Source organism: Gouania willdenowi, chromosome 11, assembly GCF_900634775.1.
Source record: "Gouania willdenowi chromosome 11, fGouWil2.1, whole genome shotgun sequence".
Classification (NCBI taxonomy): Eukaryota; Metazoa; Chordata; class Actinopteri; order Blenniiformes; family Gobiesocidae; genus Gouania; species Gouania willdenowi.
This window is the reverse complement of record NC_041054.1, coordinates 22689473-22704761: the sequence shown is the minus strand read 5'-3', so window position 1 is coordinate 22704761 and position 15289 is coordinate 22689473. Positions and strand designations below refer to the sequence as shown.

Genomic DNA, 15289 nt, shown 5'->3' with positions numbered 1-15289 from the left:
TAGCTTAACTCAGCTAACAGAGGTAAAATCTTATTAATAGCTTATAAAAATCATATTGGTCAGAAAATAGCATATCCTGACTGGTTTATAGTTTCAAAGTTCACATGAATTCACATTATTTGTTCCCTCATAACAACTGAACTGCTACATGCATACACATCCAGCAACACTCACCAGGTTATTCTTTGAAAATACTTGGCTTTTTTTTTTGGGCTCAAAGCATCACAGGACTCGACAACATTCATTTCCAGCTTACAGGAAATACTTCCAGCGCTCAAAACTGTTGTTTCCAGAGCCGCTTTTCCTCACTGACTGGCGGAGAAAATGATAGAAAGTTCTGTTTCTCTCTAACGCAGAATGCCGTGTGCAGACCTGCGGTGCATTCACGGTGCATGGGAAAAAACTTTTCCTTACATAACTGTCAAACGTCACTTTCACTGTAAAATATAATAAAATAAAAATAATAATTCTAACAGTAAAATAACCCTGGGTTACAATAGCATTAGCATTATTCTAGCATTAGCATCCACCTAGCAATAACACTAACCTAGCATTAGCTGAAGATTAGCAATAAGGTTGAAAAGGTTTTAATGGGTTGAAAAGGTTGAAATGGGTTGGAGGTAGTAGCTGAACATGTTAAAGGTTGAATGGTCAAAATCAGTTGAAGAATGGCTGGGGACGGAGGGCTTGAAAGTTGAAAAAGCTGAAATTTCCAATATAAATAAATGGGAAAGAAAAAAATTTAATAAGTCAAAAAATTTAAAAGTTACAAATTATGAAAGTAGAAGCACAAATTTTGGGAAGTTTCCGCATTTTTTGATAGCTTATTTGTCAAAATCGTACAAAAGGTGTAGGAGGAGATAACGCAGACGGAATTAAAAACGACGTGAGGATGCCTCCTGCATCTTCACTAATAATGACCAAATCCGAACATTAATACATTACACAACAAAGGGTTTGGTTGTCATTTCAAGGATTCTGATTGAGCCGTTACCCCATTTTTAATGCAAGGCCGCGGGAAGTGGGGCTGGTGGGGTGCTGCAGCACCCCCTAGTGGCGAGAGGGAGCTTTTTAAAAAAAATGCAGCCTTTTTATTATCCAACATGAACTATTGGACATTAATTATACTTTGTGCACTGCTGATTAATATTTATTTTTTTTCTTCTTCTTTGTCCCTTTATAGAGACAATTACAGAAAAAATGCCAGCATAGACCATAGACAATCTTATACATTATAATACTGTGTGTGTGTGTTCGTCTCAGATTGCCGCCGACATGGCCGCGTATCCGGGTTACTGCCCAGAACGCCCAGAACCTGAGTAAACATAGATGGTGACTCAGGTTCATGTCAGCTGAGCAAATCTATTGCATTGTTATAGCGTTATTGTGAAGTTTAACTAGCAGCACATATATTCATCTGAGAATTGATGATTACAGACCCTGGCTATGTGCACTGAAGTGTATATGACAATAATAAAGTAGCGAATCTCAATCCATTTATTTATTTTTAAAATGCATTTTAAATAGGCTCATAAGTTTTATGTAAAAAAAAAAAAAACTACCAATTTTTTCACAGCAGCCCCTGTTCAAATTTACTCCCAGCAGCCCTGCATCTTAACCTAAAACATGATGCAAATGTGAAGCAACAGTGAATGTAGCCTTTTATCTTAGAATGTGACCGAAAGGATCAACATACGCTCAATTCCCACCACAGGTCATGTCAACCCTGAAGGGAAATAAATGTACAGAAAAAGATGCCATGTTACACTCTGTCACCAAAGGCCATGGGCTACAGCATGTGTAAATCTTGAAGTATTTGTACTTTTTAAGTTATCAATAATGTGTTCATTTTGCTAGTTTCTGCCTTCCTGACATAAAATTGTGACCATTGTTTAAAATGATGGTCATAATAATAGGCACAATGATATAAGTAAAAAACCAAACAAAAAATTTGTATATTTAATGTACCACTCATTCTCCCATTTCATCCATTGTAAAATGATGACAGAATTGGCTAATAATTGCCCCATGATGGATCTAATCTAATTGATGTTAAATGCCATTGAATAAAATGCCACATGAGCAGTCAGACTGACAAAAGTCTGCAGATATTTATCTTCATCATGGCCTGGGAAGAAACATGTTGGCTGCAGAAAACGTAGCTGCAAAACATTAAAACACTGACAAACAATAAAACTGCTTACAGTTGAGTAAAAAGAATTTAGAATGCTAAAGGTCAATTTCATTTCAAATTAGCTGGAGTTTACAGAGTATTTTTTATTTATTTAAAGGAACCTAACTTAAAACATTTGGGTAATGTGTTAATGCTGAGGCAGTATGAACAAAACAATGGATCAGTGTGATGTTTAACGTGATGACTAATCATTTTCATTTTCAGGTGGGGCAGATTTTTAACTAAAAACTTATGTTAAGTTGAATATTATACACAACCAATAAGTCACATTTGAAACCAACACACATAAATCAGCAATTTCTATTCTGATGTATCCAGAAAATTGCAAAAAAAAAAAATGCATATTTAAAAGAGTTAAATAGGTACGAGACTTTTTGGATACCAGAAATTTTTATTTTAATCTGAATTTATCTTCAAGTGAAGAAAGTCAGGTTAAACCAATGGTTTCCCTTTTCAATTTGAGTTTTCATGGATGAAGAATGTGCACTTTTGGTGTGTGTAACTAAAATACATGCAATGCAAAAGCAAAAGTAGCATAAAAACAAAAGTTTGGTAGTTTAAACCGAACCACACTCATTTAAGTGGTACCTTATTAGTTATGCACAGATTTGTGTTTTTTAGTTGATTTAAAACCAGTTTATTGGCACAAAGTGAAAAAAAAACCAACTGATTTTTAAATTTGAGACAAAACTAGCATAGCTCTTCATGCCAACAGTACATCTCAAATCAGTTACAATAATTAATCTGCTTATTGTTTATCATGCTACCTCAGAAGGCTAATACAAAAAAGGGATAATTTTTAATCACATTATATTTAAAGAGATAGTTAAAAAAAACACACGATACAATCCATTTATGTGATACATAATCATTAAATTAACAGGAAAAGTGACATTTAATCATAACTTTTGGCAAATTCAACCAGTGATGTCACAGGTGTAATGTGCAAAAACATATGTACATTTATGCAAAGGTTTGCCAAAAAAAAAAAGAAGAATGAAAGCCAAACTAAAAATCCCTACAGTTAGAAGCATATTTCTGCTACCTGTGAAGCGAGCTCCCAAATGAACAATCCTAACCATAAATATCTGCACTAAATGCCCTGAGATTACTCCAGTCCTTCAATTATTTGCACATGGCCATAACAAGTCTTTAACTGGTGTCCGCTTTCAATGTTCCACGTGTGAGCAATAAGAAATGATCACAACCAGTGAGCTGCTCATGTTCTCACAGATGTACGAAGCGGAGGGAAGCCTGAGGAATTGGTGTAGGCTGTAGGAGAGCTAGAAGTGTGACCTGGAAGAAACGCATCAACATCAACAACACGTTACTTTGAAAAGAACAATGCTCAATAGGTTGGATTAGGTGTGGTTAGTAAGCAAGCTTTATTTATATATCGCTTTTCATAGACGTATTGGCCAAGGTGTTTCCTGGTGTCCGTGTGTGTTTAATGAGTATGTGTTTGAAGGCTGGACGTACAAAGAGGTGTACATACTCTGTACTGTTATAAAGGGGTATATTTGTGGGTGCAAAGTAAAATAGCACGTGCGATTTCCCTGGTTTAATTCTATGGGACATGCGCATGATAAATTGATAAATAAAGTTTGCAGAGTTCACCCAGAGGGAAGGGCCGTGGGTTTTGGTGAAACTGTTTGGATCGGACGAGAGTGAATTTGAACAGCAATGGCTGTTTCATTCTCCCTAAATGGTGACCAATCTCCTGTTGGCTCTGACATGGTCGCCACGGTAACCATTGAGTGTGGTCTGGTGACAACAGGGGGTAAAATGGGGGAAGGAGGGCCGGGGGTGCTTTGGGCTCGGAGGTGGGCCCCGGGCACCTCTGCTACCACCCTGGAGTCAGCTGAAATGTGGTGATGGTGGGACATGGTTGGGCTCCGTGCACCAAGGCCTTTAGAGGCCCCGCAAAAATTATAAGCAGGAGTGTTGCGTATTAAAGCGGAAGTTTGTTGTTTTTAACAAAACAGCTGGAAATAAAATACATTTTATATATTTTATAATCTTCATTCTTTTTCTGAAGCCTGGCATCAAATGGTCCACTACTCTAGAACAGTGTTTCTCAAATGGGGCTACGTGTACCCCTAGGGGTATGCGATGGCACTACAGGAGGCACTTAAGAGTGAAAAATTAAGAAATGAAAGGATTACAATAATGGGTCTTATCATGTTTATTTTTAGGTAAAAATGATAATCATAATAATGATGATGGAAATGATCTAGATTAAAGCATGAACTAAAAATAGAAGGTTCAGTCTTTGTCCCACACAAGGCAGGATGACCAACAATGATAAAACTAGAGAAATAAACCTATACAGGAGGAACTAAATACCGTTTAATTCCTTTTATTTATGAAATGAGATTCTTCCAAATGTGTGTTATCACTCATTAATTATATCATTATGCTCTATAGTTGCTTTTCCATAGTATCCTGAGCAAAATGTTATAGTCGACAAAGGGGGTACTTGGATTCAGAAATATGAGAAAGGGGGTACTTAAGAGTTTGAGAATCACTGCTCTAGAAGGCGAGGGAATCAGTAGGTTCTTACCTCCATCTCTCCTCCACATCTCTCTGGCGCACTTATCAGAAGAGGTCAGTTCGGATATTTGGATATTAGGGTTAGATCTGTAGTCATCTTAAGGAAACAGAAAATAACCAAAGTTTAAAATTGTACATTTTTAAATCTATGGAGAGGTATCATCAGATTTCTGGACTTACTATTGTTGCTGGACGAAAACGAATCACTTTCCTTCATTGTGTCATTACCGCTGTCGGACAGCGTCCTCTCCCTTCTGGAGATGTGCGGCCTCTTCATGCTTCTTCGAGTGCTGATACGGATGATGCCGCGCACAAGTCGACACTCGGCTTCCTGTTCGTCCATTTGATGCTCCGCTGCCAGTGAGTTGATGAGCTGGTTGATTGCTTTACTTTTCTTCAGAAACAAAGAGTCTGAAGTGCACCTGGCTAACTCTTCGATTTGATACTCAGAATACAACTCCAGCAGCTTCTTAGTGATCAAACTATCTACATTTTCCTCACCATCCTCCCAATCATCCAAACCAATGGAATCTTGGAGAGACGTGTGGCGAGGTCTGTTTGGATTAACCGCGTGACGCACATATGATGCAGATTCATCTTCGATATCTACATATTCTCTTGCAAAGTCCACTTTTTTCCCACCTATGTGGACGTCCTCCAGCCAGTCTGAGCTTCCTTCTACTTTGGAGTCTTCTGAGTTTACTGCTCTAAAGCTCACCCTGTCTTCTTTTTCTTCTTCTTCTTCTTCTGGGGAGCTTTCCTTTGGCACCAGGCATGGAGCCAGATAGGAGCCCTGGCAGACTCTATACAGGCCGCAGGTGAGGACGGTGTACATCACAGTCCTGCAGCTTCTTGGAGAGGAACAGGGATTGCATGTATGAGCTGCAGATGATTGCTCAGCAGAGCTTTGGATGAAGACAATGGTCTCTGATGGCTTCCCATTGGCTTCTTTCAGGTGAGCTTTATGGTTTCCCTTTGGCTGTGGAGTTGGAAAAGCCTCGTCCACCGGGTCAACGCAGCGTTCACTGTAGGATGACCCCTGGCTGCTGCTCCTGCTGTACTGCGAGCCTTGTGCAAGGCTGCCTATGCTGCCAGCAGACATGACTCAATGGCTCCGAGATTCTAAGGACAACCAAAGACAAGAAGTCAAAACTAATATAGAAAAAAGGACCTTGTTGAAATAAAAAAAAACCAACAGCTCCATGTTTAAAGGGGACATATCATGCTATCGTCTCCAGCATCAGAACCTTTTCGAAGTGCCTGGTTGAGTTTTATTTTTCACGGAAATGTACCCACATCTGTGGGTAAGGTCATTTTTGTGTGCGCGAAGAACTTCAAGGATGACTGCTTCTGCAACCTCCGCCAGTATAAAGAAGGATTTGCCGAAAGACTTTGTCTGATTGAGGGTTCAATTCCTTCTATCTTTAAAGACGACGAACAGAGCACTTTGGTAAGCTGTAAATAACGCTAAAAAGTGTGATGATAAGACGTCCCTGTCATTGTTTTGTTAGCATTAGCAGTTGCACCGTCTTCATATGTTAGCGCTGTGTGCTCGTTTTAGATCCTTGATGATATGGCCTACGTGATTTAATTTAAGTCTAAAGTTTTCATTAGTCATTTCATTTTGCCGTTTTTGTCTCCGAAAAGACTGTATTAAAATGCATTTCGTGACGTTAGCTTGGCGCTAGCATTAGCTTGATGCTTGTGTTAGCTCACTTGTTAGGGTTCTGCAGGTTCATCATCTTCATTTTCATCTCGCTCCGCTGGGTTCGACTCTGGCTCGAACATGTAAAGCTGGATGGACAAGTCTTCTGTTGTTGACCTTTTGTAAATAACGTGTGAATAAACTTTTTCTGCGCCGCTACATAGCCATATCTCTTCTATCAAACTACAAAAATGGCCGAGCAGGGTGGAGTTGAACCTGGAGAGGGGGCGGGGTATGAAGTGTCTCATTTGCATTTAAAGAGACCGCGCCAAAACGAGTTGCTCTTAGAAGCACATCAGAAAAGGGGTAGAAAAGGGGTCTGTGGAGCTATAATAATGAGGAATTCAGACCCAAGCAGTGCAGTTCCGCTTTATATAGACCACAACTGTATGATTTATATCTAAAAAGGAAGGATTTAAAACCATAATATGTCCCCTTTAAAGTGTGAAATAGCTTGCTTCGTAAGAATCGATTGAAGGACAGAGAAAGATAGTATGTCTAAAGAAACACGTTTTTAAACATCCTGTGATAAACGCTACTCTTAAGGACAAATTCTACAGAGTTCTAAGGTTGGTTATCAGAGCTACGCAAATGAGACACAACTATATCTACCACTGAACCCAGATGACTATGGGGACGGTCCCATAGAGGTGTTGTGTGACTGCTTAGAACAGGTAAACTGCTGAATGAGTGAAAGCTTTGGTCCATGTTCGGTGGGAAACCCAAGCATTTCCATGGAGTCATGAAACCCACGGGCATCGGGACAGGATGTGAAACGTGGACCGGCAAACGGGGTGGACAGACTCTCTCCTGCTCTGTTTCACCAAGCGGGTGAAATGCAGGTCGGCGATACATTTAATGCGATACAATGCCGAGCAGTGTTGTGTTTGACACCAACTACACAGAGAGGTCCATGTGGTAGTAAAATCTGAGCTTTGCATTTAATTGGCCCCGCAAACTCTATGAGGAGTCTGCATGGACTGCGCGTTGCAGGTGTCCGCCCGAGTATGTTTGAGCGTTAAGGCCCCGTTTACACGAGAACATTTTCTAGTGAAAATGCAAAGGTTTTGTTGCGTTTTGGTGGTCCGTTCACATGGTAATGGCGTTTTGGTGCTTGAAAATGAAACTTTTTAAAAACAGGCTTCAGAGTGGAAGTTTTTGAAAATGCTACCTCTGTGTAAACAGGGAAACGGAACTTTCTGTGTCACGGGCATGCGCACTGCGGCTGCAGTGCCTCAGAGCCTTGCTTTAATAGGACCTACAAAGTTAAACCCGACCCGGCCTGTAGCCATCAGAACACGACCCGAAGTCGAATATAGCCGATCCGTGCACAGCAGAGCCGATGCAGAATTACTGTATACTCAGGTTTATTCTGTGTTTTGTGCATTTAACAGCCTAATAACATAAAGTACAAAATTATTTATTTAGTGGTTTGTTTTCCACTTGTTTTGCTACGTAATAGCGCCGTCCTGAAGGCACAAATAGAATCCAATTTCACTGCCAAGTAAGTGACCAAGTAGGGTTGAAAGTCCTCTTGGATTCTGTGTCATGTTGTTATGCAGCAGAGGTCATTCAGCTCAACGCCAGTGATTTTGGAGCACATTTTATTCTAACAATGTCATTCAAACACTTCTTCTCTGTCACAGAAAGACACCCAAACCAGCATATAAGAGAATAAGTTAAGTGATTTTAATTCAAACTTTAATAAGGTACATGAAATATTTCTGTTGACACAAAAAGAGTTGAGTTTCCTCAGCAAGTGGATTCTCTGGTTTGCTTTCTTAACAATGCTGTCAGTGTTTTCACTGATGATCAGGTTTGAGTCAAACGGTGCTGAAATTTGAACCTCTTCATTATGGATAGTGCTGGTTTTGGAGACGACACTGGATTTCCTAAAACCAATGATCATTTCCTTGGTTTTTTAACACATTTAGGTTGAGGAAGCTATCACAATTTTACTAATTTAGGAAGGGCACAGACATGTTTTGATTGGTTGCACTGAAGAAGAGACAGTAAAACGTTGTCTGAAAATTTGACAAGAAAGCTGTTTTCCTGCAGCTGTCTGTATAAAGCATGGGATAAAGGACACAGCCCTAGGGGGAGCCTGTATTTGAAGATCAACACAAGTTTAAGATCAACAATAAGAACTGATCGGGTGGAATAAAATTTAATTAAGATATGTGGCTGCATCTTGTGAAAAGTAGAGCAAAACTCAGCAAATAAAAGTCTTGCATGGGAAGTGGGTTTTTCAATGACTGAACACTGATGGAGAGCTTAACATCTTCTACGATAAGAAAACTGTTACGGATAGGGCTGGGCAATCCGTGTATCATTCGTTCAATCGTTTTTCATTATGTAACAAAAACATGAAAAACAAAAAAAACACATTGTTTGATTTTGTTTCCAAAACCAAAATGAAAAAAACTGAAAAAGGCCTTGTTTTTCAAATTCAAGCTCTTTTGCTTCGGTACAGAATACGGAAAACGAACACCTTTATTTGTTTTCTCCATTACCAATTTGCCAAAGTACGTGACCCGAAAGTGAAGCGTTACACATTTCGAGATATCTTTAGCTCTGCAACACTTAGGAGTCTCTAAATCCTCTGAAATGTCCGTGAGGAGGTTCTTTGCCCAACACCAGCTAAAGCGAAAAGGACACGTTTCGGATGCACAGTTGGAAGCAGCGATCTTGTCATGCCGAACTTCCGTTAGCATAGCCGTTACCATCAGATGAGAGTACACCTCTGGGTCACGTTGCCAAATCGGTAATGGAGAAAATGAATAAAGGTGTTCATTTTCTGTTTTTTGTTTTCTGTACCGAAGCAAAAGAGCTTGAATTTGAAAAACAAGGTGCTTTCCATTTTTTAATTTTGGTTTTGGAAACAAATATCAAATAATGAGTCTTTTTTTCGTTTTTCATGTTTTTGCTGAATAATGAAAAACGAATGAATGAATGATACACGGATTCTGGGCAATATATTGAGATTCAAGCTATATCGAGTTTTCTATTTTAGCAATATACAAAATGACAATATCGCCTATATCAAGAAATATATTTTATTTCCACTTGTTTTTATTTATACAATCACACAGTACAAATAACATCACACAAGTATTTCATAATATTCTAGAGTACAGTCAAACAGTGTCCTTCATAACTTATTTTGTATTAAAATAGTCGTATTAGGAGTCGTTGCTTTTGTTACTTCTCAAAACAGCATGAAAAGCACAGTTAGATGGATTGTCGCAGTTCTTTGGACTATCTTGATTTTGGGATTGGTATGATGGTTGATTGTTTCCATGAAGATCGTATCAGACCACAGTCTTCACACATTTGAAAGAGATGTGTGAAGATTCCACTCAGCTGATCAGCAAAATAGCGCAGTGTGACACAAGGATGCATCAGTTATTTCACCACTCGGGGCCAGAATATTTGACATTATTAGAAGCTATCATTAGTCTACGATGTTTAAGACTCTACAATCCCTGGCATCAATGGTCTGACTTTTCTCCACGGATCTTCTGTAGCTCTGATGAGATGTCATTCAAACACTCTGAGCAGGTGAAGCTGCTCATGTTTTCACGGAGCGCCGCAGTGCTTCATCAGAAATGGGCGGAGTTTCACAGACACAGTAAAGTTAAGCAGGGACTGGTCGTTTCCATATTTTGGAGTGAGTGATGAGCTCACCGGGCATAGTGACGGAGGGCATGTGGGGAGGCGAGCGGAGAGTGTATATACGATTCCACACCAAAAAGGAGGACCTCATCAGAATCAGCATGGAGGGACCAGAACGATGGACTATGTTCAGCTGTGGTTCTCCCAGGGCAGGGACCTGCAACCTGCGGCTCTGGAGCCTCATGTGGCCCTTTCACTCTTATGCAATGGCTCCCTATAGCTTTAAAAAACTATTAAAATAAATAGTTGTTTTTTTTTAGAGAGGCTATTAATGATTAATGACAAATAAAATCAAGATATAACAATTTGTTAACCTAAAATAAATCACGTTGTGCAATGACTCAGCACCTTCCTACTTCACCTCCTGCAACGTCTACAGACCATCAACTTTCCTGCACCTGTGACTAACCTTAAGTTTTAAATCCCTGGTAAGATAATTAAACCAACAAAAACACTATTCTGGAAGAAAATAGAGATTTTAATTGTGTGGGAACAGATTAATTTAACCTCCAATGTGCAGGTTAAATATGCATGCTTTATGTGTAGCAAGAAATTAGCAATTAGCATGTGTTGACCACATGATCATGTGTCATCATGTCAAGTTACTTTTTGTAGCCTTTCAAATACATTAACTAAAAAAAATATTTTTTATATAACATTGTGTTCATGTAAACTGAGATGTGTAAGAAGTTTTATTTATTTTTTATTTTAAACTATTTTTTAAGTTTCCATTTACATGATCAATAAAAATCAAGTCAAATTAAATCAAACATTATTCTATATGATTTTAATTGTATAGAATTTAATTCACTGTATTGTCTTCATTGAGAAGTTATTTTTTCGGCTCCAGGAGGACTTTAATCCAGGTGAGATGAGGTTAAATGGTTCCTTGTAGAGTAAATGTTGCAGACCCCTGACCAGGGGAAGAGGGTTAAGAGACCCCACTATAAGAGCTGGACCCTCTGAATTTAATTCCATGGTGTGAAGCAATGCAGATGCTAAGTTGGTTATGCTACTGTTAAGGAAATTCAAGTACAGCATTTCTGCAAAATAAAAAATAAAAAACAGAAAACATGTAACCTGTTGTTATGCTTTGTTGTTATTTAAATTTATTTTGTTACGTCTTCTTTAAAAATTATATAAAATAAATTACCTGTTATTTCAGCCACTGCTTGTTGCAGAAAAAAATTAATATTGACACTAAAACATTAAAACATTTAGCAAATATATCTCGAGTCATTGTCAATCTTTACTTTATACAAAACTACGATACGCCAGTTGAGTCAACTATTCATTAGCATGCATGGCTATGCTGTACAGCCCCACCCCCGCTCAAAAAAAGAAACGAAAAAAGGGTGCCACCAAATTCTGTGCTGGTGCGACCAACTGAGAAAGTTAGTCACACCAGTGCCACCGCTGGAAATGTATTATACAAAACTACGGTACGCCAGTAAAGTCAACCCCCCCCCACGGCTCAACAAAAAAAAAAAAAAAAAAAAGGAAATAAGGGTGCGACCAAATTCTGTGCCACCACTAGAAATGTTAGTGTACAGCAATGCCGTGGGGAGATAAACTCTCCCAGACTCACTGTGTTCCTCCACGCAATGACAGGTGGAGAAGTTCAGCAGAGCTGCCACATTTAAGGTTACAATCAGGTTAATATAAGTTCTCATAAACCACATTGCTGGGTCATTTATAGGTTTACTTGCTCACAGATGTTAAAGAAATAATATCAGAAAACGAGTACAGGGACAGGAGGACGGCAGCGCCCCACACAGTGGTCGTTTAATACTGCTCAGTTCCAGTGGTTCCCAAACTTTTTCTGCTGTGCCCCCCTTTGAACAAATACAAACTCAGAGCCCCCATCACAAAAAAATGTAAAAAATAAAAAAAAATAAAAATTGTGACCTTTTCTCATTCTTTTATACATTTTTAATATCTTTCTCTTCTCTATTCTTTTATACTATTTTGTATAAATAACATACAATGTGCAATCACAGAAGCTCTTTATTAATAAAGTGCAAATAAAAAAACATTTTCTATTTTTCATGCTCAAGGTTCATCAAGGCTAGAACCATGACACCACGCCCCACAGTTTGGGAACCACTGCTCTCCATCCAATACTTTATGTTGTTATTATATATTATTAAGTTGTGAATGGACAGTTTTGACATGCTTTTTTCAATAAACACCTCCAATTGTCATGAAAAAGTGAATACTATTGTTTTTTTAAACTTGAAACCTATTTTATGGGATTTCTTGACCCCAAAAATGTACACTTTGGCACCAAATCTGTCATTATAGCTGTAACAGAAGCAGAATTATGGGCCTCTAATAAGAAATGTGTGTATTTAAAGCACAAAGTGTGATCTTACTTGTGTCTTGAAGTAAATGTATTCTATTGTTCTAAGGTACTTCCACGCCAAATACTTCAAAAGTCACTAAACCTCCCCCTACTAAAATAAGCATTGATTTCCTTCTGTTCCTTCTCAAATAAATATTATATGTTCTATGTTCTGGTCTACTGTATTTTCTTTTTCTCAAAAATCCCCTTGAGACAAATGGAAACAAATCAAAAGTAAAACAGTTTATAAACTCCCTTAGACACTTAGGGACTTATTCCCAAAAACAAATGTGAAACTTGTTTCACATGTGGCAGGTAATGTACCCAAACTGGTTTATTTAGGTTGTGGGAGCACACATTCAAAGACTATTACCTAATTAGAGATGAATTTCCCCTTTTCAAGTCACGAAATTCAGTGTATTCGTCATGCATAGTATTTTTTAATTATCTTATTACATTTGCAGAAGGACCTGACTCAGTGACTATTAGAACTAAAGGGCGTATTTACCTGTGAACATCTGCAAATGTCTTGTAAAAATGCAATAACTAATATTCTTCAGATTGACGTTTTGGAAAAAAACTAACAGAAAGAAATTGTTGATAAAAATTGTCACGTGTGGAAAATATAAACTAGATCAGACAGAAGCAACTGGTGGCCTGGGGGCCACATGCGGCCCTCGGTCTAATTTTATGTGGCCCCCAAAACAAAAAAACTGTAATTCATGAAGTTGGAAAATGAGACCAAAATGTCAACAAAAGGTAACAAAGTCAAACCAAACAACCACTTAAACACAAAACCTTACTACAAAAACGACAAGAATAATAAAGGACTTCAAAGACACACAAAATTCCAACAATACTGCGTAAAATGACAGGAAAATAGACAACAATAACACAAAAAATCTAACAAAAACACACAAAAAGCCAACAAAAATGTGCCATACTGACAAGAAAATAGACCAAATGAATTCAAAAACACACCTAGAAAAAACACATAAAAGTACTACAAAAACCAAAACCGTTTGTTCTTTCCAGTATTAATACTCAGATCGGCCTTTATTCTAAATGCTAACATAAATGTTGATAATGTGGCCCTCGGATCAGACAGTCACGTTGTTTTTTTTTTTTTTTTGGCCCCTTCTGATAGAAGTTGCAGATCTCTGAACTAAATGATATAGGCAGATGTATTCAAATAAAATAAGAGAAAAAAAATAAAAATAATCTGTAACATAATAGGTTAGGGTTTAAATGAGTGACGATATAAGGATGTTTCTATTTCAAATATAAAACATACATTAAAAGCTATGCTGGGGTTATTAATGAAGCATAAAATTATTCTGAGGTTAAATCGTGTCATTTTTGAATGAAGTTCTACAGCCTGTGTTTTGACAGTATGAGCTAGGACTGTTTACATTAGACTGGCCCGATCACCTTTAGACTGACAGTAACAAGGGACACGGTCCAAAAATGTACCATTTCCACCATATCAAAGTACTTATCGAGTACAAGTTTATTGTTTGAAGAATATTAACATAATGACCTAATGAATACACGATACACATTATTTTTAAACTCTTACGGCGATTCGTCATTGCAGCTCTTTCCTCCATTAGAGGACTGAGTTTCTCATCAAACAATACTCACCGTTTCCGCGACGCATCCACCAGCTAAGACCTTAAATGACGTCGGTTTCGCTTCTTCAGGCTAAAAATGTATGTTTGTTTCCATTGTGGAGGTGGATGTCCAGAATCCAGCTCTAACACGTAAGTTCCAGCCAACTTTTCGTCTTATTCCGTTTACCTGATTGTAAAGGTGGAAAAGAAACCGTATCAGGTGGCGGAAACAGGGCTATACACTTCCGGTTCTGTGTCAATTAAGAAAATAAAAGAAATGTGAACATTTATGGTTACAACATAGTCCTTCTCGATCTGTGACAAACTAAACTTTAAAAACAAAAATCAAACCTACGACCAATTGCACTCTTAATGTCTGGAGATACTACTTCCATTCAGTTTGAAAGAGAATTAGCAAGTAAATGTCAATTACCATTTCTTTCTAACACAATACAGTATGTTATTCTAGAACATTTTTGGCTCAAGTACCCCGTATCTTTTATTTATGAATCCAAGTACCCTCTTTGACATAATGATGAAATTAATGAGTAATAACACATTTTAAATAATCTAACTTTGTAAATAAGTGGAATGAAACAGTATTTAGTGACATTAATAGATTTATTTTTAGTTTTTTTAAATCACTTCCGGTCATCTCACGCCTGGTGTGACCGAGACCTTTGTATTTCCAGTTTATGTTCTAATCAAGATCCTTTCCATCATCAATATTGTGATGATCATTTTTAACTAAAATTACCGCTATAAATCCCCATTTTTTTAATGTTATTTGTTAATTGTCCACTCTTTCTCTCTCAAGTACCCCATGTAGTGCCATTGCATACCCCCATTTGAGAAACACTGGTCTAGAAAACTGTATAATGTGTGTTTTTACTATCACTTGATTACAAATATAGCACAAAAGTACAAATGTTGTGAAATACTTAAAGTGAAAGTTGGTTTTCTGTGTGTCTGGGGGAAAAAAAGTAATTTAATTTAGCCTGTCACCTGTAGTGCACACGTGTCAAACTCATGGCCCGGAGGACAAATCCGGTCCTTTGGAGCATCTATTTTGGGCCGCAGGAGTAAGTAAAATTAAGAGAGACAACATGAATCATTGTGTAAATAAAACTCAACAATAATTTCACTCTGAAAAGAGTGAAAACTGACTAAAATGGGCCAAATGCAGTATGGGTGGCCAAAATATG

General features: G+C 37.9%; 1 protein-coding gene across 1 annotated transcript; it reads right to left on the bottom strand.

Annotated features, from left to right (window-relative positions):
- Positions 1 to 2260: 2260 nt before the first annotated feature.
- Positions 2261 to 14303, bottom strand: kdf1b (keratinocyte differentiation factor 1b). The gene is made up of 4 exons (XM_028461355.1): positions 14116 to 14303; positions 4928 to 5869; positions 4758 to 4844; positions 2261 to 3490 (listed from the first exon to the last, which is right to left on the bottom strand). Exons 2-4 carry the CDS (start codon positions 5847 to 5849, stop codon positions 3414 to 3416), a joined length of 1086 nt encoding a protein of 361 aa, XP_028317156.1. The 5' UTR covers positions 5850 to 5869; positions 14116 to 14303; the 3' UTR covers positions 2261 to 3413.
- Positions 14304 to 15289: the final 986 nt, after the last annotated feature.

Coding starts and splice junctions, on each gene's coding strand:
- kdf1b (XM_028461355.1), bottom strand. CDS start 5,849: ATGTCTGCTGGCAGCATAGGCAGCCTTGCACAAGGCTCGCAGTACAGC. Junction 4,845..4,927: donor GTTTTCGTCCAGCAACAATA/GTAAGTCCAGAA, acceptor TGTTTCCTTAAG/ATGACTACAGATCTAACCCT. Junction 3,491..4,757: donor GATGTGGAGGAGAGATGGAG/GTAAGAACCTAC, acceptor CGTTTCTTCCAG/GTCACACTTCTAGCTCTCCT.